At 38.4% G+C, this 24,520-nt stretch overlaps 1 protein-coding gene across 1 annotated transcript; it reads right to left on the reverse strand.

Moving 5' to 3' along the window:
- Window positions 1–736: 736 nt before the first annotated feature.
- Window positions 737–21,619, reverse strand: LOC126370541 (uncharacterized). Its single transcript, XM_050015442.1, has 7 exons — window positions 20,377–21,619; window positions 9,788–10,065; window positions 9,323–9,421; window positions 6,755–6,840; window positions 5,292–5,412; window positions 4,700–4,878; window positions 737–4,373 (listed from the first exon to the last, which is right to left on the reverse strand). Exons 1-7 carry the CDS (start codon window positions 21,338–21,340, stop codon window positions 4,148–4,150), a joined length of 1,953 nt encoding a protein of 650 aa, XP_049871399.1. The 5' UTR covers window positions 21,341–21,619; the 3' UTR covers window positions 737–4,147.
- Window positions 21,620–24,520: the final 2,901 nt, after the last annotated feature.

Genomic DNA, 24,520 nt, shown 5'->3' on the forward strand with positions numbered 1-24,520 from the left:
TGTACTTAGCTACATTTATATTTCTCGTTTCTGTATGTTCGTATATTTAGTGCGTACCTATTTGTTATATTGCATTTAGACCAATGACGGACTTTCCGGGCTATGTTCCCAAAAAATAGGTATATAGTTGGCGGGGTACAGATTTAACGTGATAATTAACCTATTTTCTCATTGCTCGGGTACATAATTATTCAAAAAACTTTGAGGCATGGATGACTTTGGACCATGATTGAGTTGTAATCAAGTGGAATTTTCCATCGCAAGTTTTAGAATTGAAAACAATTTTAAACACAAAAAAAATAATTTTGCGACGGAAAATTCCACTTGATATTGACTCCGAATCGTGGTCTGAATCATCCCCCTCAGTATTCGTTACGATGCGATGTCACTAACATTCTGTATTGTATATTTTTTTGGGTAACGTAGCCTGGAGTCAATAATATGTATAGTATATAGCTTAGTATACACAGAACAGTATTTTTGGCTTGCACGCTATCGCATCGATTCTACCGCGTGCGGTCGCTGTAGTAAATGTCGGTTCTAATAGAAAAGCGTAATGAAGTGCCGACTTTGACCCTTATCCTTAAATATAAATGGGTATGGGTCATGTCAGGGGCCTTTGGCGGCTGAATTTTAACCCTGACACCAGGGTTGATGAGGTTGGTAATCCACCTCACAATCCACACAAGATAAGAATGGGTATTAAAAAGGGAATTGACAAATTAAAAATCATAAGTAAAAAGAAATCTTTTTATTTTCTTTAATACAGATTCAATGGCTCCACAAACGACATTATGTATTCTGAAGAGCTGTTGTTACAACTGCGATTTACACTGTGATATTCAATAGTTAGGCGTAACTCTCGAGAACTTGATAACATGACTATTTCGAAAGAATGTGTATAAAGTTCGGTATCATAGAGACTGCGTGCTAGTCTGGTTCTGGAATATGCGGAGGTCCGTGTTGCTCTATGGTAGTACCATAACGTTTGTTACAGATTCTTCAAAAACACCCACAATGGTGCCCATTCTGGCGCATACAAACTTGACCTAACTAGTTTGACAGCTCTTAAATTAGTGCCGTCCTTCACTAACAATACATACCAGAAAAAGATGCAGCTAGTTAGTCCTGTTAAATTAATTTAGTGGTTGCCCAAATCGACACCATTAGGTATATTATGTATATGGTTTAACCTCACAACTTTTAGCGTTACATTTATTTAAAGTCTATTATATTTGGTCATCAATATGTGGGACTGAAATCCACACTCTATATTTATCATAATTAATGATATTTAAAAGATTGTCACATAGGTATCTGTTACAAGTCCTGAAAGTTACCCCCTTAGATTACTTAAAAGCTAAGTCATAAATAATTTAGCATACTTTACACAGCTCTGCAATATTTAAATAGTTTTATATAAGATCCCTAAGTTTTGCTTGTAAAGGTCTAACCATGTAAGTAAATTTGCCTATTACAATGATCTTAAGGTTATTTATAAATTATACTCTGGTGCTTACCAAGAGTGGGAATTAAATCACTAAAGCAATGTTGGTGCTTCATGGCAGAGATTTCATTTAGTTTTAGCTGGTAATAAAGAAAATATTGGCAGTTTGCGTCGGTCGTTATCTTTCTTGTGTATGATTTTTAGTGTAAGTACAATAAAGAACATTTGAATTGATTTTTGTAAAACCAATGGGTGAAAGTGTCCTTTTATCAACTATTTGGAAATAACCCGGATGTGGTTTACGGGCATAATGTATTTGTGCTATAACTGCTACATCATTAAAACTTAAGCATGTGTTTAAACAATAACTTGCACAATACCCATTTCACCATCTGTATAGTTTTCGTCTGACTCTATTTATAGACCATTTCAAACTTTACATTTTTCTAAATTACCTTACACCAACAAATGAATTCCCGCCCCTGTCAGTATACCTACAAATAGGAACTAACGTTCATAATTTCCTACAATTAGGAAAAATCTTACAAAATAATAATTGTGTTAGCCATTTTTTGTCACTGGGAATGACCAGGAACTGTTAGGGTTTTTTTTATAAACCATATTCGTATTATAACAATGAATGCGGGAAATAAATTATCATTCCTGGTAAATACATTTAGAACTAGTGTAGCTAAAATAACGAAGCAGAATTCGATAAAGAATTGAAGCTTAGTATTATGTGCTAGAGCAGCCAAGTATTGTCTGTTGGTGCCAAGACCAGCCGGTTATGTTGCGAGCGCGCATAGGTGGATGATCAGTTACGTGGTTTTGTATGACGGATATGCCGACGGATATCGCGTCTGAATCCGACTGGCTTTAGCATGATGCCACTATTGTCAAACTTTACAGATACATATGGCTCCACGCAATATACTCGTACATTTCGTAAATTTTGTGCTATATGTACTTGGTCAAATAGTGTGAAGTAATTCACACTATTTGACCAAGTACAGTCATTGAGGTGGCAACTTAACATCAAATTATTCTTAGCTATTTTAAGAAGTACAAATATAATTTACACTTGAGATTGTTATAGAATACTTCCAGTGAGCTGTGACCGCAGTTTGTGAATCTTTCATTGTGATGACAATCGTTAAGCGTTCTCTTATTGCGCGATTAAGCGAAACTTTTGTATAACTATATAATTTGCTTGCATTTGAGCTATAAACATTATATTAATTTGTAATGTATTGATAAAAGCTGCATAAATGCAGCAAACTAACCGCTATTTACAATTTTGTACACAAATACATTCAACATACAAAAGTTTTGAAATACCGAATCTCGTTCCATACAAAACAACTCAAACTAAACTTACAGTTTCAATATTCGATACATGAAATAATTAAAAAATAAATTTCTCAGTCTTCTATTAAATAGTTCGTACAGATATTCTAAATAAGATCTGCTCATTTACAACATAGTATTATACAATTTGTACAACATCATGGAAATTGACATGTCTTATTTGATGATTCTAAGAATTTGTTCATGATATAGTCTTTGTGTAAAATGTGAGTTATTGTAGATTTGGCAAACCCACACCGAGAACCATTTTAATACCTAACACGCGACACATACCATCTGAGTAGATGGAAGCCCTCAACATCACTGTATCGTCCACTTACATTCAGCACTTTGATAAAAACTTCACTACCTATAACACTTGGTTTCAAGACACAGGTTCTCACTTTCATTCTTAAATGTTCCTACTTAGCTTTACAAGTGCTTAACAGTTTTTCAGACTTGCTTTGATGCTGAACTTTTCATATATATTCTTTTAAAGATTCTTATAAAAACAAGTATTCATTGTCTTGTTGAAGAATTTTCTATTAACACCAAAAATGCAACCACTTAACCTCATTACAATTTATAATAAATAAAATCATTAGCTCTGGTGAAGCACGAAGAGAATACACTAGCTTTGATTACACAATCTCCCAACATCTTAATTACTCAAAACCTTCGTCGTATTAATGGTATGTCATATCTTTGTAATTTGACTTGCCATCATGGTAAAAGGATTTCATTTGTGTAGCATCCCACACAGTCATTAGGGAAGCATTCTCTTCTTAAATTGGCTCATCTGGTCGTGTTTCACACATTTAGTTCTGTTTACTTCCTTCTATATCTATCGGAATGGGATTAGCATCAGTGGAATATGTTCTTTACCTCTTGAGTGGTGAATGAGAACTTCCCAGTAATAGTTTGTTTATACGCTTATTTATGTTAATCTTCTAGCTTATCTCGGTTCTGACTCGCCTGACGTCGGCGAGTCAGGGAATGTCATGACTTTCTTCCTGGTAATAAACTGTAATTTAGTGCACGTTCTATAAACGACGACATCGCACATTATTGCTGCGCATTATAAACGGCGACACGGCTTATCACGTTGGTCTAACAGAAAGCTCGGTGAGCAGTGGGTACTTAGTTCATCTTGCGATTGTACATACCTATGACTACGCCATCGGGGTATGGTGGTGAGCTTATATTGTGTCTTCAGCTGTAACGCAGGGTGCTAGTCCTGCCGTCCCGGCTAGGCATCGTCGCAGGTTTCTCCCGGTACTAGAGGCGGCTGCGCGTGCGGCCGGTGCGGCGCAGCGCGGAGGGCGTGGGGGGCGCGGGGGGCGCGGGCGGGTGCTAGTTGGCGCGCGCGCGCTTGGCCTGGTGCGGCGGCGGCTGCGCATGCGCGGGGCGCGGCGCGTGCGGCTGGTGCGGCGCGTCGTCGCCGGCGCCGGAGCGCAGCATGTACTTGAACTGCGGCATGTGCTGCATCACGTCGCGGATCTGCACCAGCGCCAGACCGTTCTCGCCCGCCGCCGCAGACTTGCACTTGCCCGAGTTGCGGAGCACTTGGAGTTGGGTCCTGTGAGAGACGAATGCGAGTTTTCAATGACTGACTGTGTTTCCGTGCCTCAGTAGTCTAGTGGCTAACCCAAAAGCCGCCAAGGCACATCAGAGGAGTGTGGTGAAGTATGTTCCAATAACTTTTGGGTAACTTAATGTATTTACAAATATAGCGTCTAGTTAGGCTCAATCCACATTTGCCAGCACCCCATCGACTGCACGCGACAGTATCGCGCTCTCTCGCTCTAGCAAATGACGGTCCTGAGTGACAAAAAAGGATAGAAGCATAGGAAAGTGCGACGAGGCGCTGACAGACGTGGTTCAACCCTCCAAATACAAACTTACGAGTTGGGCCTATAGAGCGTGAGTCCGAGGGCGTCGAGCATGGCGCGGCAGGTGGCGAGGGACACGCGCGGGAAGAAGTGCGACGCCAGGTCGGGAAGGGTCATGAGTAGCTCCGTATACTGGTAGGGCTTCGCGTTGATGCACGGGACCATCGTGTTCTCCACCAGAGCTTTTTGCACCTGAAATTTTTGGAAAAATTGTAATTAGAATTGGAAAAGCGAACGTGATTATCAGGATTTGTACCACGAACAAGGCAGATGTATATGTATTATACACGCACCCATCGCAAACAATGTTTAAGTCGCATGAGTGTGTGTGTTCCATACGAAGGTGTGTGTGATGACATTTACGAAGAAAATATTTACAAAAGAACTGTGTCAATAATGTGACAATGAAGTGAAACATTTCTTGTCGACGTGGGAAGTTCTGTGCGTCTTTCATTTCAAGAAAATTTTGTTACAAGTAATCACTTTAGTACCCTCTCGCAATAACATATTTGACATTTAGTGTGACCTACACTTCAAATTGTCAAAAAAGTGAATATGACATGAAAGTGTATACGTAAACGCTCGCGACTGTATGTCTGTCTCACCTTATACGGCGTATGGTTGCCAGTAATGTTGATGTCTGGTATGGGCGTGAGTCGCTTTCGAGTGTCCACGGAGTGAGAGGTCGAGTGGCCATTCATAGAGCCGGTCACTTGAGGTGGCACACTGCAACAAACATTATTAAACGAATTAATTAAATACTCTTCTAAACTCTACTTTTACGAAATCAAAAATTTGCTAATAGTTCATCAAGTCGACAGGCCACCATATATTTGGAAACCTACTAAATCAAAAATATTTTTTTCAGTGAGTAACACATTTACACTTTGAATCGTCAATTTTTATATACCTACCTAAATATTTTATTTTTCGCACGGCTCATCCGCTTAAAACTACTATAACATAACATAAACTACCTTATACGTCCCATTGCTGGGCACAAGCCGTATAACTACAATAAATAAACAAAACAGCATCACGCCTATACAGGCTTCGCGTATACACCCGAAGGGATAGTCAGACGTGTATATTCCGTATTAAATTTCATACTTCTTACAATTTCAAGCCGTGTTAAATGCTGTGAAAATGTCTAATTTCGTTGATCTTTACACTTCTGGAATGAAACTATACAGATACATTTAGGTAAATAATTGCCGTCCATCGACCAACAGTCCAAAACAGGGTGTTAATTTTGGAATAAATAGTAAGTTTACGCATTGTAGCAGCGTGGAGGAGTATGCTCCATACCCCCTCCGGTTGATTGAGGGGAGGCCTGTGCCGAGCAGTGGGACGTATACAGGCTGTTATGTAGTAAGTTTACATTATAGTTGTTTAAAAGCTGTATAGTACATCCACTCCTTGCCAGCTACGTTTAAGTCCCATGAGAGAGGCAAGCTTATGTCCATTAACCGGGCACAAGTCGTGGAAACTACGTGATATCAATTATCTGTGATCCAAACGTGAATTCAAACCCATAAAGTCGAATTCATTAGTTTAGAGCCCGACCCGGGATTTGAACCAGTGACACTACCATCTAAGTCACGCGTTCTCCGAACAGAGCTATCACGGATTCTTTTTTAATTTAATCTTAAATAATTAGTATATTTTCTCAGCACACAAAAAGAGCCTCTAGAAAAGTGCGGATGACATTGAGACGACACCTTGACCTCTATTGCGCAAGACACCAGCCCAGTTGTAGACAAGTACTGTTTGGAAGTAAATAACTGCATATATTGCAAGTTCCATGCATAGGTTGGAACTACTATGTATATGTACTCATGTATGTATGTATATACGGGGTTTTCGTCTGAAACAGACGTATCAGGCCTGTGATTAAGTAAGTAGTAAATTTCCTCATGCTTGTTTCTTGCGGATCATGTGATTCTGGGAATATAAAACCTACCAACTGTTTGTCAAAACCATGAACCCTCTCCGAATGATTGTTTTTTTTTATGATGATGATGTAAACAATCTAAAATAAAAACATCAAGTAATGGTGGATGCTCACTTCATAGTGTTGGTGTTGGCCGAGCTCCGCACCAGGGGAGGCGGCGGCTGTTGGCCCATCGCCATGGAGATAGCACTGTTGGGGAACTGCAACAACAAACACATTTCTTCCTACTATAGGCTATACCAAACACATTAGGGGAAAAAAACATCCCCATTTAGGGTGTTAAATTCAGTGACAGAGTGAGAAACCGTGTGATAAGAGAGAGATGTGGTGTAAAAAACGATGTAGTGACCAAGATTGAGAAGGGAATATTAAGTTGGTTTCGACACGTAGAGCGGATGAAGGATAATAGGATTACGAAGGCAGTATATAAAGCGAAGGTTGGTGGTAGGGCTGGCAGAGGAAGACCTAGAAGGACGTCGACCAATTTGGAGATGTCCTTAGTAAAGGTTCAGTAAGATCTAGTCTGAAACGGCGTGCGTGTATGAAACGATTGATGAATGTGGAGGAAGCAAGAGAAGTATGTCAGGATCGAAACAAAGGGAACTCCATAGTCTCTGCTTACTCCGGTGGGAAATAGGCGTGAGTTTAGGTAAGGATGTATGTGTTTAGGGTGTCTCTGGTCAAGCCTAGCCTTATTATAATAGGAAATCTAAGAATACGTCAAAGAACGCGTGACTTCGCAGTATCCCTGCCCTGGTTCGAATCATGTTTAGATCATATATCCTTGACATGACGTGGTTTCCAGGATTTGTGCCTGGTTAATGATGAAATGGCAATAGACTCTCCCCTTATTACACGGGACTTATAACATAGCAATCGTGTATAATACACCTTTGTACCCTACAATACAGGCGCGATGCTATGTTATGTTTATCTAAGAATGATTTTGTTCACATCGGTTTAAAAAAATAGATAAAAACGATACGATCTTTTGCACATCCACCAACTCGCAATGCAGCGGCGTGCTGGAGTATGCTCCGTACTTTCTCCGGTTGATTGAAGGGAGGCCTGTGGCCAGCAGTGGGACGTATATTTACGTGTGTTTATGTAGCTTGCTTGCTTGCATGCCGAGTTTCTAGTTCTCGGTCCACCGACGTCGCCAGGTCTCTTTGGACCGCCCCTTTTGCTTTTTCCACGCGCAGATCTCGCCGGGATGGGCATTCTATAGGTCTTCTAAGGACATGACCAATTCACCGCCGTTTCCGTGTGCAGATGTAAGCCTCCATAGCGTTTTGTCCAGGCACTCTCCACAGCAAAAGATCATGAGGAGTGGAAATCTGTTGTTCGTGAGTGTATATCCCAGCAGGGATAATAGATAATATAAAAGAAGAATGTAATCAATACGGAGAAGCCGTGCGAGAGGGAATTTAACGATTACTGCTGAAGTTTTTAGTGTTTTAAGGCTTCGGCACACCAAAAGCAGTTCAGAAGCAGCGCAGTTTGAGTGCTGGTCCGCGCATGTTTTAAATGCGCCACATCGCGGAGCAGTTCGACGCAGTTTCATCGCGTACCCGCGAGCATACAGCGATTACTATACTATCCGATCAATCCTGCACGATGTGTCAAGATCACGGGCTATGGACGTATGGAGCATAACTTGTTATAGCAGAGAAAATATAGGTCGCAGTGGTAAATACGTATATTTCGTGGTGAGTTTCGTTGTGAGAAGTTTCTGCTAAGACAAAAGTACATACATAAGACAATATAAAAACATTGGTGTTTTTATTGTAGATTACAACAAAGAGTTTTAACATATACTCGACCACGCTGCTCCACAGCGGGTTGGTGGTGTTTGGGCTGGTAGCCCGGGACCAATAGCTTAAACTGTCTTCCGAAGATTTTTGGACAACCAGATTGTTCAGCCTGTAATGTCCTAGCCAAGAGAAAGTAGGGAACCGAATCCGGACCTCCAGATCGTGAGCCGAATGTACATCCAATCTAACCACTACACCATGGAGACACACTATATTATACCAACTTTAAATCCATTCAAATTGGTAATCACAATGTTAGCTAAATATAAGTGGAATTCTAAACAAATGACGCACGGACGTGAGTTACAACGCTATTGTGTGCGTCGCGACTCTATGAATGACATAATGCATTGCTTACAAACGGTCATCCCTACAGATTTTTTCACCAAAACGTCATTTCATTTATATTATAAACCTGTTTTAGTTACTTATTAGTAGTTTAATTACCATTTTTTTCTTGGGTGTCTTTATACCCTGACATCACAAAGGCAACTCTAGAAATGAAACTCTACCTATAGTAGCTAGCACGTAACAAAATTAATTTGATAAATAAAAATCATAGAAAACTTATATTGTTATAAAATCAATACATTTTTTTCTTGACTTACTGTAGATTTACAAATCAGCAGATATATGGTCTCTTGCTCCTCCAATGGTCATTTTGCGAAACGACATTTTACGAAGTTCAACGAGTTTTACGAGGTACATCTTGCGAAAAGTACATTCTGCGTTGAAAGGTCCTTCCGACGTAGTAGAAGAAATTTATTTCAGAAATAAGTTGTGCATTCACTCTCTTCTTGTTACCCAAGTACGTTTGGTGTTATGTTACGAATACTGTGTGCAATAAACTATTAGACAAGTTAATTACCTGTACAGTCCTCTGGTTCCTATGCGGCAACGCAGCCGCGGCGGCCGCCACTGCGTTGCTGTACCGCGCTGCTGCCTGCGCTTGCGCCGCCACTTGCGCCTGAAGGAAACACCGTATTATAAGTACTAAGCTTCTCAAGCTATAGAGTAGAGATAACAGTACTATTATGGTGTATAAAAACAGTTGAGTATACCAAACGTTATATTAATTGGCTCGCGGGAACGGACCTGCCGCCTTATTGGGATTCCTCCTCCCGTGACATTTCAAAGTCTCTGTACTTACTAAAATTGTAGATTTAATACATACTCCGAAATCCGCAGCACTAATCACAGATCAAATTAATGCATGTTGCATGAGCCTTTAGCGGGTTAATAACCCGGACAGCAGGGTCGATGAGGTTGGTCGGTCAGCCATCCACTTCACAGATTCACAGCCCACTCGATAGCAGAAGCATGTCAAACGCACCTGAGCAAGCCGTAAGACCTGCTGCGTCTGTGCCTGAGTCAGCTGTCCGGGCAGACTCCAGCCATTGGCAAGAGCTTGTACAGTGGCTGCCGAGAGGCCCGCGTGTGGCATCTGCATGGCCGCGGCGGGGCTGTGCCGCGCGGTGGCGGCGCGGCGGCCGCGGCTGGAGGCGGCCGACACGCTGAGCCCCACGCCCGCGACCCCCGCGCCGCAGCCCACCACGCCGGGCGGCGGCGCCGGCGGGGCCCGCGTCCACTGACCACCGCCTGATCCTGACCCTGTTGACAACGTTATATACACATACATAAACACGCCTGTATCCCCGACGGTAGAGAAAGAGTAAACAGAGAAGGAAAACTGGAAGAGATTGCTACTTAGCAATAAGACCGCCTATTGTCATCTTCTGTTCTCTTTGTTTGTAATTTACACAACGTTCTGGACGTGCAGACGAACATCCAACAAACCATAATTTGTTATTGAGTTATTTTCTTCTCTCTCGAAGAAGATTGAGGTATAATATGCGTATATTCTATAGTAACAGACTTTGACCATCCTCGGAATACTTCAGATTCTATTTCGAACAGAATCCTCATAATTTACCCCATTTGTCATTTCTCGGGGTTTTTACCTGATTCAACCCCTAAAAACTTGAAAAAAAAAACCTTAAAACTCTACAGAATGTGAATACTGGAGTGTTATTTAAGTAAAGTTTCTATAAATTCGTGCTAAATATTATCAAATCCAACATCGCTAAGTCCCGTTGTTGGTTAGTTACCGCAAATTGAGGTAACGGGACCCAGCTCCGACGTTAGGGGCCATCAAAACTATGTGCAGCACTTTTTTCTGCCTCTAATCTAACATTACACAAAAAAAACTCACGCCCCTAATCCCTAGTGGGGTGGGCAGACCACAAGTAAACCTACAACTTTGCAGCCATTGTTGACACGAAGTCCTAAGACAGATACCTACGATAAACCTTATCTGGGATCAGTCTACCGCCCATAACAATCATGTTAAAAAAAAAACACTCCTTTTGTCGGATTTTACCCGAAAGGACAAGCAGCTGATCGTGTTTTGTTTTTTTTTTTCGCTCCCAGTCCAGCATAGAAGAGTGCCGTTGCCTCTAAGCTCCTTGAAAAGCTATAATAGTATTTTATGCAACAGTTGTATAAGAAGGGTCAAAAAATGCGAGTGGCGTGAGTTGCGATGTGAGCCTTGGCGAACATCGCAATAAGAGACGCCACGAGCATTTTTTGACCTAGTTATACAACGTTGCATACAATACTTTTTCTACGACGACGTAATTTTAAACGAAACACAAAAATTTTCCAATTTATTTTCCAACGCGCGGGAAAATGGCGGCAAATGTATACTTTTTTTTTATAGTATATCTATGGCACCAAACAAAGTAAAGGTGCCAGTTTCCAGGTCAAAAAAAAAAAAACAACAACAATGCTTTTTTGGCGACATTATAGTACAGTTACACTTTGTAAACAATGCTTTTATAGGCCATAGAGCGTACACTTTTTCAAAGAGTTTAATTATGTATGTACTTATATTAGACTTTTTGGTTATTTAAATGCCAGATTAAAGTAGAGGAGTAGAAAAAAGCATTATAGGAGGAGTAAAAATAACTTTGACGATCATTGCGTAGGACAACGGGTGTCGCATGTCGTGATTCTGACCGTGGCTTACGCTAAGGTCCCTTTATTTCTAGACGCCGCAAGATAACTGGCTATATCAAAGTCGCTTTTTTTGTCCCTATATCCCTATGTACGCTTAAATCTTTAAAACTGCGCAACGGATTTTGATGTGTTTTTTTAAATAGATAAAGTGGTTCAAGAGGAAGGTTTATATAATGTATAATAACATCCATTAAATAGTGGAGAAATACTGTTATTTTTGAGGTTTTATAATGTAATGTCGTAAATAATATCATTTTTTCCTCAGCATTGCACCCGAGCGAAGCCAGGGACAGAAACAATTTGCAGAAAGGATTTTTTTTTAATTAGGATTGGTTTGCTCTTGACCTCATTCTTCCACGAGGTAAAGAAGACTTTGTTTATCTTTTTTGTCTTTCTCCTAACTCTGCAGTGGGAGTAAAGAACTTTGTACGGTCACGCACGAGCATTAAATATGTATACACTTTGGTACCATGTCACATTAACTTTTTTGACAAATTCAACTGTAAGTCTCACTAATTGTCAAATATGTTACTGCGATAGGGTTCTAAAGTGGGTACAGGATGTTGCTCATGACTGTACAACTCTACCCATCTCCAGTTCTCCACTCCATTCATACTTAGTTAGTTCTTAAATTGTTAACCAAAATTATTCGGTCCATAAGGCTGTAAATTGAAAACGCATCGATTTTAAGAGATGTAATTTAATTAGCCTCCCTTTTTGTATCGATCGGACTAGACATGCAGCAAATGAAAACCCACAACCCCTGTCTAACTGTCGGAATAGGGTTCCACGAAAGACTAAAATAAACTGCAGCTAAGTATAGAAAACTACGAATGGTAAAATCTGGGAAGCTATTTAAAATACACACTTTTAAAAGAGACAACTTCTAAACTATTCCACAACCCGGACACTCCATACAAGATTGTAAATGGTTCTGTTTCTGTAATGAAGTGGATTGTGCTGTTTATATTCTGTGGCTCTTGAGTTGCTTATTATTATGTATTTTGTGTGTACTATCACATGAGCATGAGGTGAAAAATCTATTTCGCTTCTGTCACCTAAGCGTAAGGCAAAAAATTAATTTACTGGTTGATCATTGCCATTCCGTTATAGAGGTATAGTTCTTGTAACAACGAAACGACCAAGCCCCATATTTTGCCTAACGTGTCGTGTAGAGTTTGTGAACTTAGCGTTTGTATACTTAGGGTGTGTAGAGTTAGAAGCTTGGCTCTACATGTGATCTGATAAATTTTCTCGTCTTGGCGTCATTTTACATGTTTTTTTTTTTCTTGGGATTCTTTATTCCGGTCTGCAGGAGGCTGGAAGCGGATTCGAATTCGAATAATTTATTTCAGTTCTTAATAATATTAGTGGTTAACAATATGACGTATTCTATATTTTTATTATATCATTGCTCTATGATATTAATTATTGAAATTTTCACGAAATCATATAAACCGAAGAAAACAATTTCATAATATGAAAGTCGATTTCGATATCAGCTTCATTACCTACGCCGCCGAACATTTGTATTGCTATTAATTAACACCAATTTTATTTTACTTTTCTCTCTGGCTGGTAAGAAATCTGTACCAATATAACGGGACAAATATAAGGCCGTTATCGTTTTTAAATCTGTAAAAAATATTAAAGCAGACACGGCGAAAGTAATTTTAGACTCAAATTCTTTTGATCGTAATCTATCTTAGAACATAACTACGAAAGGTGTACCTACCTAACCTAATAATTTATTAGACGCTTTGTACAATAATAATTTATGTTGAGTTCATAATTTTCGTCTGATAACATTTCATGTTCTTTCATAAATAATACCAATGTCGTTGAAACCTCTCCTACGTACTCATGTATAGTTTAAGAATAGAGGTCATTAAGGTGATTTACGCAATCAAATGGCTCAAAAACATATTGCGCAACTAAATAATTAATAATAAATTGTTAATTATAACATTTTTAATTTGACTCGGTTGCGAAACAAACATAAATAAGATACAATTTTAGCTATAATTTAAATTCCAAATAATTATATTATCTAGATATGAAAAGTTATTCATTAGGGCGAGGACATTTATTATGCCACGCCAAAAAATACATAAGACCATAAAGCTTCGTCATCAGAAGTTTCAGAACTTCAAATGGTTTTCCAAGATGAAAATTCATTTTTACAAAAACGAACGCATGTAAGCCCATCCGAACATCATCCGTTTTTCGATTACTATATTTGGGCGTTGTCCTGGGAAAAAAATATTATTACATCTGACTAAACAATGTGTCATCTGTCTCTCTTCGGTGCAAACAATCGCTTGTACGTAACGCAATTATTAATAAAGGCCAGATTTTTATTTTACCGCGTTGGCCTAGCAGAAACTCGACAACTTACTTGGCTTGGGTTGGCTCGGGAACTTGGTTCATTTTGCTTCTTTGACTAGCTCAATAGTCTATCTTTATTTTAAATAACTGTGTGCACTAGGCATAATACATAAATTGATAAATAACGTCACATACAAAACCGACGCTGTTAGTTAACTTTGTGATGCCATATCTAGTTATGACGCAGAGGGAAAAGAAATGCGTATGTCTAGATATATTATATACCTACTACACATGATAGAATTGCTGACATGTAAATAGCTTTTGGACGATTTGGACACAAAGAGTCCAAAAACTCTGGGGATTTCTATCATGGCTTTTTTTGGTAAAGTATTCCTCTCTGTAAGTTGATGTCTTTTAATTGCTGCTTTTTGTTGCATATTTTGTTTATGTACCTAACCCAAAAGTGGTCGCCATCAGTTTTCAGGCAGACGGTTGTATTTTTTTTTTCAGATACAAAACACTACATGTATGATGATGATCTCCGACCGATTTCGACCATGCCGACCACTTGGACTCCTAGTCGGCACGACACTACATGTATATGAGGTTCCGAATCCGTATTTGTGTACTTTTACGTGCTTTTATGACGCTACTATCCGTTTTATAGGGCGGACGTTCTACTCGCCCGTACTGTGTTTGAACAGGCTACATAAGACTATACCTACGTCCTACTACTAGGCAGTATTAGACACATACTTTCGGCCAATTAACTTAAGGAATATGGGACATCCTCCACCCCGCTACCCGCTTCAGTTAGTTAAGTGGACCCTGTGAAAAACGGGATAATGCTAACGTGATGATGATGAGGAAAACAGTTAATTAAAGAACAACTGAGACTGTAAGACACAGATATACCTAGATATACTCATCGTCATTAATTTAAGAGCCACACTCTTGTCGGTGTAGCATTCTCTATGCTACTTTTTTAGGGACAAATAGGGTAGTGGTTTCCCTCTTGCCTTCCGCCCCGCAGTAAACTGTCTGACGCGGCGAGTGGGATGACGGACGCCCAGAGTAGTTTATTTTAAATCCGTACGTAGAGCTCATGTCTTTCCGCCTCTGGATAATACTGATAGTTTGCTTACTTATACGAAGTTAAATAGATCGAAAATAAGTAAACTTTACATAACACAGCTTCACGTCTATAACCCCAAAGGGGTAGGCAGGTGTATAGTATAATATAAGTATATACACCTACTACTCTTTTTTTTTGACGTAACTTTTTGTAGATTATTAGCATTAACTACTTGGCCGGACCCACTCCTCCCCATCTGTTTACATTTAATAATAGGGGCCACGAGATATCAATTATCTATGATCCAGACATGAATTCAAAGTCAATAAAGTCGATTTCAGTGGTTTAGAACCGTCGCCACGCGTTCTCCGAACAGGGCTACCTAACACTTTAAACCGACAGGTAGGTAAATGACCGTCATATAAACAATTACACGCATTAAAGTTTAGCGGAATTTCCACTTACACTGCAATCAGATAAAGTTCTAAGCTGATCCAGCATTTGACGATAGTGCAGACGGTGAGAAATTATAACGCCTTATCAACCGCGATCATGCAAATAATTCTTAATGTGTCAAGGTTCTTGTATTCGAGTTTGGCCTTCGGACTTTTAATATCGTAGAAACAAGTCTCATAGAATAAGTAGACTTGTAAACACGACGTTTCAAACATATCGAACAAACAAGGAACTTCGGGTATTTTCCTTTAAGTACTTTTCCTTAATTATGAGCGTCAGTTTTTCTACGAATCATCAAAATATTGGTATAACAGTGGGTATAAAACTTGATTGTGTTAGGTTCACATTTTAAGACTACCATGCCATTGCCATGCATTGTTTTGTGCCATGTTTAATATAAGAATAACAATTAGAATAATTATATTATACTTTCTACTACTTTCGACTAGAAAGTATAATATAAAAAAACGCAATAATTATGAAAATCCATAATTTTTAAAACTATAACTTTGAAATCTTTGAATGATTATAGGTAGGACCTAAAGTTATTACTAATTTAAGGCAAATAAGAGTTTATTGAGGGTTAGTAGTTTTGAATTAGGTTACCAGTAGTTAGCACCGTTACTAAGCTGTTTAGTTTGCTAATAGCAACAGCGAAGTGCACAAGCCGAGCGAGCGAAGCAAGCGTGCCGTAGCAGCGGTCGGCGAGTGCCAGAGAATTATTGGTTGTCAAATAATAGTTTTACAAGACATTGCGTAATTTTCATATTTATACCATTTTATTGACCAGCTAACATGTTGGTCTAAGACAGTGGTTCTCAACCTTTTATTGTTCAGGAGTTGTTGACATGCCATGGACCACCAACTATTTGGTGGTAATAAACATTAATAAGTATTAGATATTGGAATTCTGTCCTATGAATAAAACTCATATTATGAAATTATTCATAGGTACCTAATAAAAGGTATTTTAAAACTTAGTGCGATATTTGCGGCACTCATTGTGATTTATATTAAAATTCTTATCATCTTGATGATCAATGACTTCGCAGACCACTTTGGGAAGTTGCAGGAACCACTAGGGGTCAGCGGACTACCAGTTAAGAACCACAGGTCACCCCTAACAGAAAGCTCTGTGAGATGTGTGTGGTAACAAAGTAAAAAGTTTATTGTGTGATGGATGTACCTCTGAATGCCTCTGATTAGCCCCATTGGAAATATAGTAGTGAGCTTATTCAATTCGATATTCACATTAGGTATTGGTAGGTAGATGATACTTCTCTTATATTTAAAATCGATAGAATGTTAGAGGAACTTGACGAAGCAAACAGCGCTGTGTCGCAGGTTCTAAGCTGGTTTACAGTAAATAACCTAGTTCTAAATGCTAAGAAAACGAAGTGTATTAAATTTGTTCTACCAAACGTAAAGAAAGTAAATAATAACATTAAAATTAACGACGAGAAACTAGATTTTGTTGAACACACCGTTTTCTTAGGAATTACTGTAGATTCAAAACTTCAATGGGGCCCACATATTGTATCACTAGCGGGCAAGCTAAGTTCAGCAGCATATGCCGTCAGAAGAATCCGACAACTCACAGATGTACCCACTGCTAGACTTGTCTACTTCAGCTACTTCCACAGCATAATGTCTTACGGTATTTTATTGTGGGGTCGAGCCGCTGATGTAGAAACTATTTTCATTATTCAAAAAAGGGCAGTTCGCGCTATTTATAATCTGCGTTGTCGGGACTCTTTAAGGGAGCTGTTTAAAGAAATAAATATACTGACGGTCGCAAGTCAATATACACTTCTCATCAAAAAAATCGAAACACCTTGCAAGTTTACGTTTTGTCAGGATTATCAGAAAAATGTGTACATTTAGGAATAAATGTTAAATGTCGTTTAATAGTGAGTAATATGAGCTTATCAAATCTTAATGTTAATGTTCTAAATTTAAATGAATTTTTCATAGGTTTCGTATTTTGTTAAATGAGTCATTTTTATTCCGTATGGAGTATAAAGGAAATGGATAAAACAACACACGTAAATGAAAAAAAAAGCTAAAAAACGTTTATTTAATAACTTGTATTCCCTCCCCGAGCTCTAATTACTGCTTCCATACGGTTCTTCATCGATCGGATGAGAGTCACGATCACATGCTGTGGTATATTGTCCAATTCCTCTTGGATTGCATCTTGCAGCTGGCTAAGTGTTTCTGGGGCAGGATCTCTTGCTCGAATTCGTCTCTTTAATTCATCCCACAGATGTTCAATGGGATTCATGTCCGGGCTTCTTGCTGGCCATTCCATAATAGAGATATCGACTTCGTTAAGATAATCTCGTACGACGCCCGCGGTGTGAGCCCTAGCATTGTCGTGCATGAATATGAAGCCGTTGCCAATAAAATGTGCATAGGGCATCACATGAGGCTCGAGACACTCTTCGACGTACCGATGACAGTTTAGTGCAGGCAGACGTGGCCCAGACACGAAAGCAAGCTCTGTCTTACCGTCGGCGCTGATTCCTCCCCAAACCGTCCACGAACCGCCACCATAGCTGACCTTTTCTTCAATGCAGCATTGTGCATAGCGTTCTCCGTCTCTTCTGTAGACCTTGTTCCTTCCGTCGTTACCATACAGCATAATTTTACACTCATCAGAAAAGAGAACTTTGCTCCACTGTAGGTATGACCAATTTAGGTGCTCACGTGCCATTCCATAAGGCGCGCTCTTCGATGGTCTGCAGTTAATTTCGGCCCATTTGCTGGCTTATGCGGTACCAGTCCACGATCCTTCAACCTTCTTCTAATTGTAGAGTCACTTACAGCCACCCTTCGTACAACACGAAGCCACTGCTGCAGTTGAAAAGCGTTAAGGCGTCGATTTCTTAAAGAAGTTGTTACAATAAATCGATCATCTCGCTCAGAAGTGACCCGATTCCTGCCAGATCCTGAACGGCGCGTGAACAAACCAGTCTCCCGATAACGTTTATAGACTCTATGAACAGATGACAGGCTTAGATGCAGTCTTGCAGCCACAACACGCTGACTAAGGCCAGAATCCAGCAATGCCACAACTTGGGCGGCTTCTGTGGGCGAAGTATCCATACGTTTTAGAAAAAAAACCTTTTTTCAGACGTCCCAAAGTCACAGTATTGAAATAAAAAACAAAAAGTTTAAGGATAGGCGCCAATTTTTAGTTTTTAAACGCTAAATGTACTCCAACCCTAAACACACATTTGTCTCAAAACAGTGATTCATTTCGTTTATAAGATAAACAAATGAAATTCTAATTTTGAATTTAGAATTTTCGCTTATTACTGTAATGGCCAAACTGCCAGCAATACATTTATGTATTTTTTTTCATCGTATGAATTCTTTTTTGTGTTAAATTCGGACAGAAACAATGAAAACGGAAGTGTTTCGATTTTTTTGATGAGAAGTGTATTTATGAAAACATTATGTATGTGCGTAAAAATGTATCTCTCCTTCCGAGAAACTGTGAAAGGCATACTTACAATACAAGGAATAAAAATAAAATTGTTGTTCAAAATTCTAGATTAAGTAAATTAAATTCATCTTTTTTGGGGTTATGTATACGTTTTTACAATAAAATACCAGATAATATTTTAAATTTGTCAGAGAACAAATTTAAAGCTCACGTGAAGCTTACTTTATGTAAAAAAGCCTATTATAAGATTAATGATTACCTAAATGATAAAAATGTCTGGTATTGAATGTGTTCCTCTAGTTATTAAATAACTTGTAATGTACCCTCATTGATTTAAAAGATGTGTTGCTGTTGCAGTTTCTTGTCATTTCTTCTCCTCAGCCATAACACCTTGCGAAATGACGTAAATTCAAAAATGTTACATTGACCTTCAACAAGTTTATCCATGATAATTACGTTGAATAAATGATTCTGATTCTGATTCTGTATGTACATAATAATATATTTTTCACTTGTTGACTTCAATTGTTATGAATTTTAAAATTGTGTGCTTTTAATATTTATTCTTATTAGCAATTAATTTTTATTTATTCAATCCCAATTCCTATTAACAGTTATTATTATTTCATGCTGGTGATTGTGCAGTGTAATAATTAAGAAAATAATGGGAGTTTTGTGTCATAATTTATCCCTTGAAAAATAAATATTATTTAATTATTAAATAATAGTATCTACTACTTATCCACGCAAATAAATGTAGCTATATTATTATTTATGCATAGGTGTAGGTACATAAACCCGCGTCTATTTCCCACTAGGGTAAGCAGACACTGAAATTCAATTTGCTTTGATCCTGGCATACAGGTCCTGATGTTGTTTGTTCCATGAATTGTACAATAATAATAATTAATCAGTGAATCAGTGAAAATTCAAGAAATACCTAAGACAAATGCAATTTTAAAATTTAAATAGGTAATCTGTTTCTAGATGTTTACAGATTTTTCTTTAATTAATATTAGTCTTAGTGGGATATTACACACAGAGAAATAAGGCAACCTTATATGTAATTTGGATTAACACCAATGTTATGGTAATTTATTAATAGCCTCATCTTTGGTATAGTTTTACTGCTTTGTATTTAGATTAAGAACTTTTAGTTTTACCTATTAGACTTGACATACCTACCTATTATTTTAGAGAACTGTAAATGCTATTGATTCCAATAAGAAATTTAATAATCTTTTCACTATTTGTATCACCTATTATTAATTATTCTTCAAATAAAAAATACTTTTTATTACTATTTTTAATGTTTGTTTTTTGTTTTAAATAATGTTTAAATTAAAAAAAATCTGATAAGTATAGCCACTTCTATTAAATCTTCAGGTTAGGGAACCACAGGACAGAACCACAATCCCTTGAAAAACAGGACATCCCTAGGGAGATGATGATGAAGATATAGAATAAAAAGTTTTCTAGGATATCCTAAATTGGATGAATAATTCAATTAATAGGTAGAAAAAGTTGTTAACATAATCAGTTAACATTTTCCACCAATAATAAAAATATTGAAGTATTAAAACTATCTCACCTTTTGCTGAGATCAGGAGTTGTGAGTCAACAACTTTGTTAGGCCAGTATTCCTCAAACTCCGTTCCAGGTGGGAAGTAACTCTTGATATCCGACAGGCTGATCACCGAACATGTCTCACTGGCAAACAATTCATTTCGAATCCCCTGCACTTTACAACAAAACTTCAGGTACGATAGATCCCACCCCTTCAACTGGTCCGCCTTCAATTTCAAATTGTCTGTTTCACCTTCAAAGTAAAATAGAGGAACAAACTTCTGACCGTCCCGCACTGTATATGGAACCACTGACTCCTTATTTATCCTAATGAAACCACACTTGTCCTTAGTATTTGTCGTTCCATGGAGTAACTTATTGTAACAAACGTCTAAGAAGTTATAGAACTCATAGGCATCTGATAGCCTCACAACCAGGTCCTTCTGCGTGAAGGGTTCCCGGCCGAACTGGCCGTCACAGTGCCGGTTGTTGATCTCGTTGAGCAGCCGCGCCTCGATCTCCGTGATGTAGTAGCTGCGGATGCAGGTGCACGAGTAGATGTCCGCGTGCAAATAGTTCAGGTACTTGTTAAGGAGCTTGATCTCCACCATGCGCACCGCCACGTACTTCTCCCCCGACCGGTAGATGTACGGGATGTGGCATTTGCCCAGCATGTCCCAGCCGAAGTGGCCCTTCCAGCTGGCTTCGTCCGGCGCCGGTGTTTTCTTCTCGGCGTCAGGCGCTGGGCGCTGATCCGCGGCAGCGGCGCCCGACGCGCCTGGCTTACGTGTCAGGAAGTTGAGGATGCCCATCTGGCCGCCGGGGCCCGGCGGCGCCGCGCCCACCAGCGAGCCAGGTGGAGGCCGCGCCGCAGCGACCGAGGCAGCCAGCGCCTTGGCCTTATTCGCCTCCACCATTTTGGCGGCCAACTCCCTGATCTCGGCCTCGTCGGGCCGCTCCGTCTTCACCTTGACCGGTGGCTCCGTCATTTTCACTGTTCGCGCCCAAACTTTACACTACGTTCTCGTCGATTCACGGGTGGTTTCTAGGCGGGGCATAGCCGCCCCTAGCTACATCCTATGGGACTGCACTGACAGCTTTCAGTCAACACCGACGTAAACATTGAAAACGCACGGCGCGAAACATTGAGTTATCACTTCACTGATTTGACAGATAAATACGCGGTCCACTCGCTTTTGAATAATTGAGACAATTTTTCACTCACTTAACACTTCTTCACAAAAAGTTCACAAATCCACGTCCTATGTGATGAGCAATGATCGGAATAGGTAGTGCAATTTAGGGTCAACGACCTCAAACATTATATTAGTGTGGATACGCCCGGCGGGATTGCGGGATTGCGGGATTTCGGATATTTTCTATCTATACTGGTATTATAAAAGAAAACAATTATTTCATAAGTAATATATTTTAAATGTTTATCATTTCTAAAGTGAAAAGTATGGAAGAAATAAAAAACATTGGTCCTTTAAATATTTTTTTATTATTGTAAAACGTGTAAGCATTCAGTTACGAATAAAAGTGTTCATACAATGTAGACAACAAGTTAAAATAATCATTTGTTAATTAACAACATAATCAGAGAAATACCATTAGAAAACATAGCATCACGCCTGTAACCCCGAAGGGGTAGGCAGAAGTATAAAATACCCACTCCAGCTATGTTTGAGTCGCATATAGGGGGCGAGCCTATTGCCATTTATCGGGCACCAATTAAGAGCACATGATAATCATAATGAAATTTAACATTGTTGATTAATATTTAATTTATCCTTTGCATTAAATAAAAACAGTAATTATCGTAATTTATTTCAATTCGACAGAAAACGAACGAACGAACGATTGAATTAAAAAGTTTGTTTCCTTCAATCGTCATCTTCATTCTCACTATCAATTTCTTCAACATTTGAAATGGCATTTTCGTTTTCTGTGGAATTGAAATAAATTACGATAATCTTTTCCATATTTGCCAACTTTAATCTATTTCTTTTAACATTTAATATCCATTTATATGTCGAAAACGTCCGTTCAACTTCTACTGATGTCAGCGGGGCAAATTTCCAAATTAAAATATCGTCAGTTGCTGAACCGCTTGCGATTTGTTCTGAAAACGTCCTGATAATATCAATATCCGGATTGCGAGCTATGACTGCTTCTAATTTATTTTGTATAGGTGAACTCATACTCCAATTGACTACTAACCTTACTTCATCAAATATTTGAAATGATTCGACTATGGATCTATCGCGTTTTTGTAAATTTGTCAACGCTATTTGTATTATTTTAAAATTTTCGTCGATGAAATTTAAATCATTTCGAATATTGTCTTTATTAATAATATTTTTCGCATTTTTTATTGAGACTGCTTCTGAACTTCTCAAACATGTCAAAATATGTTTAATTTCGTCAAAATATTTCACATAATAAGAGGCTGCTGCAAGCCAAGTGCCCCACCGTGTTATTATTGGTTGAGGTGGCAACGGTAAATTGGGATACATGTCTTTTAACAATTTTACTCTACTGGGAGACTTCAAAAAAATTTTCTTTCCGTTGGCAATCAGTGTGTCTACATCCGGATATTCAGAACGTATTTTTTCTGCTACCCGATGGAGAGCATGAGCTAAACAAGTGACATGCTTCATGTTCGGAAAATGTTGTTTTAAAACTCGCCCCGCTGTCAACATGTACGCAACACTGTCTGTACATAACAAAAGAACACTTTCCACTTTATCTTCATAGGAGTCACCCCACAGATTTTTCAAACAATCAATGACAAACTGAGAAATTGTTTTTCCATTAACATTTTCTAATACTTTACAAGCTATTAGGTAAACTTTTTTTGATGCTGTAGAGTTCAAAGGTTTGACCAAAAAGTGCACTACATATCTTCCTAAGAAATCAGTAGTTTCATCCAATGAAATCCATATTTTTTCGTCCACAATCTCGCTGTGTATTGTAGCAAGCTTCTTTGCATAAATTTCGTCCAAATATTTTTTTCTGAGTATTGATTCACTGGGCAGCTTTTTTCGATTAGAACAAGCGCAGCACATGTATTTTTGAAAAAAGTTTTTAAAAGATGGGTTTTCAACTTGTGCCCACGGAATATTACAGAGAATAAGGAACTCTATAAAATCAAATAAAAAATCATTTGGAGACATCGACGGTGTTCCCTTATGCACAACTCCCTCAACATGTCTCTTGATGGTGCTCTTTCGACATCCGATGTTAGTCTCACATTTCGTACAGTAAATTGTATGATTTGTGGACTCGTACATCAGTTCAGGATAGGATTCAATCCAGCGTTGAACAGTCTCTTCCTTTGCTCGCCAACTCATGTTGTCTGAGCTGAGTAATCTGAAAAGAAAAAAATCGTTTAGACTATTATGTAAACATGAAGTACATGTTTATAAAAAGTTAGTCCTGTTGTATAAATAGCCATATTGTATTTATAGTCAATACTAGATAACATTACCGTTCCCGCGATATTCCGAGACTTCCGAGGCACCATAAAGTTTGCATCGAACTGTTTGTACTTTTAAATGTAAATTACGATGGCCTCTTAATTTTTCGTAGACTATAATATATATTTATCATTCAAAATATCTTTAAAAAAGCAACCTAACTATGAGCCAAATATTATTCAAATCCTATTAGCTTTTTTCTTTGTGGAGAGACCTTTAAGCATTTTAATATCCTAATCTTATTTAAAACTTTACAAGTCTTCATAGCTAAGTATTTTAAAAAAGGGCTCGGGATCAAACCTTGTTGCCTTTTATATTTTTAATACTCTTAAGTACTATTTTGAAACAATAGAGACAAATCAAGAGAACTTAAATATGATTCAAGTATAAAACCAATATCAACGAAGTAACATTGATAGACTAAAACTATTTCTAATTGTAATTTTCTAGGTTACAATCAAACAAAACCTTACACATTTAAATATGAATGTTAGTACTTACCGATTTTCACCCAAAAATGGTCCTTTTCATAAACAAATCCAATTCAGTCACGCAAAAATCAGAAGTCCGGTATACAAGAGCCAAATTATCACAAATGTAGAGGTTCGTCAGTCCATAAAACAAGCCAAGATGTCGTCAAGATAACCAAATAAGTAACTCGAACTCACAACGTATGCACTCAATGAA

The sequence above is a fragment of the Pectinophora gossypiella genome, chromosome 11 (assembly GCF_024362695.1).
Source record: "Pectinophora gossypiella chromosome 11, ilPecGoss1.1, whole genome shotgun sequence".
In the NCBI taxonomy this organism is placed as follows: Eukaryota; Metazoa; Arthropoda; class Insecta; order Lepidoptera; family Gelechiidae; genus Pectinophora; species Pectinophora gossypiella.

What these genes read in the sequence shown, in the direction of transcription:
- LOC126370541 (XM_050015442.1), bottom strand. Translation starts at nt 21,340, where the DNA reads ATGACGGAGCCACCGGTCAAGGTGAAGACGGAGCGGCCCGACGAGGCC. An exon ending in GGAACCAGAGGACTGTACAG is followed by an intron (nt 6,841 to 9,322) that starts GTAATTAACTTG and finishes TTGTTGTTGCAG; the next exon opens with TTCCCCAACAGTGCTATCTC. An exon ending in GCCAACACCAACACTATGAA is followed by an intron (nt 5,413 to 6,754) that starts GTGAGCATCCAC and finishes TGTTTGTTGCAG; the next exon opens with TGTGCCACCTCAAGTGACCG.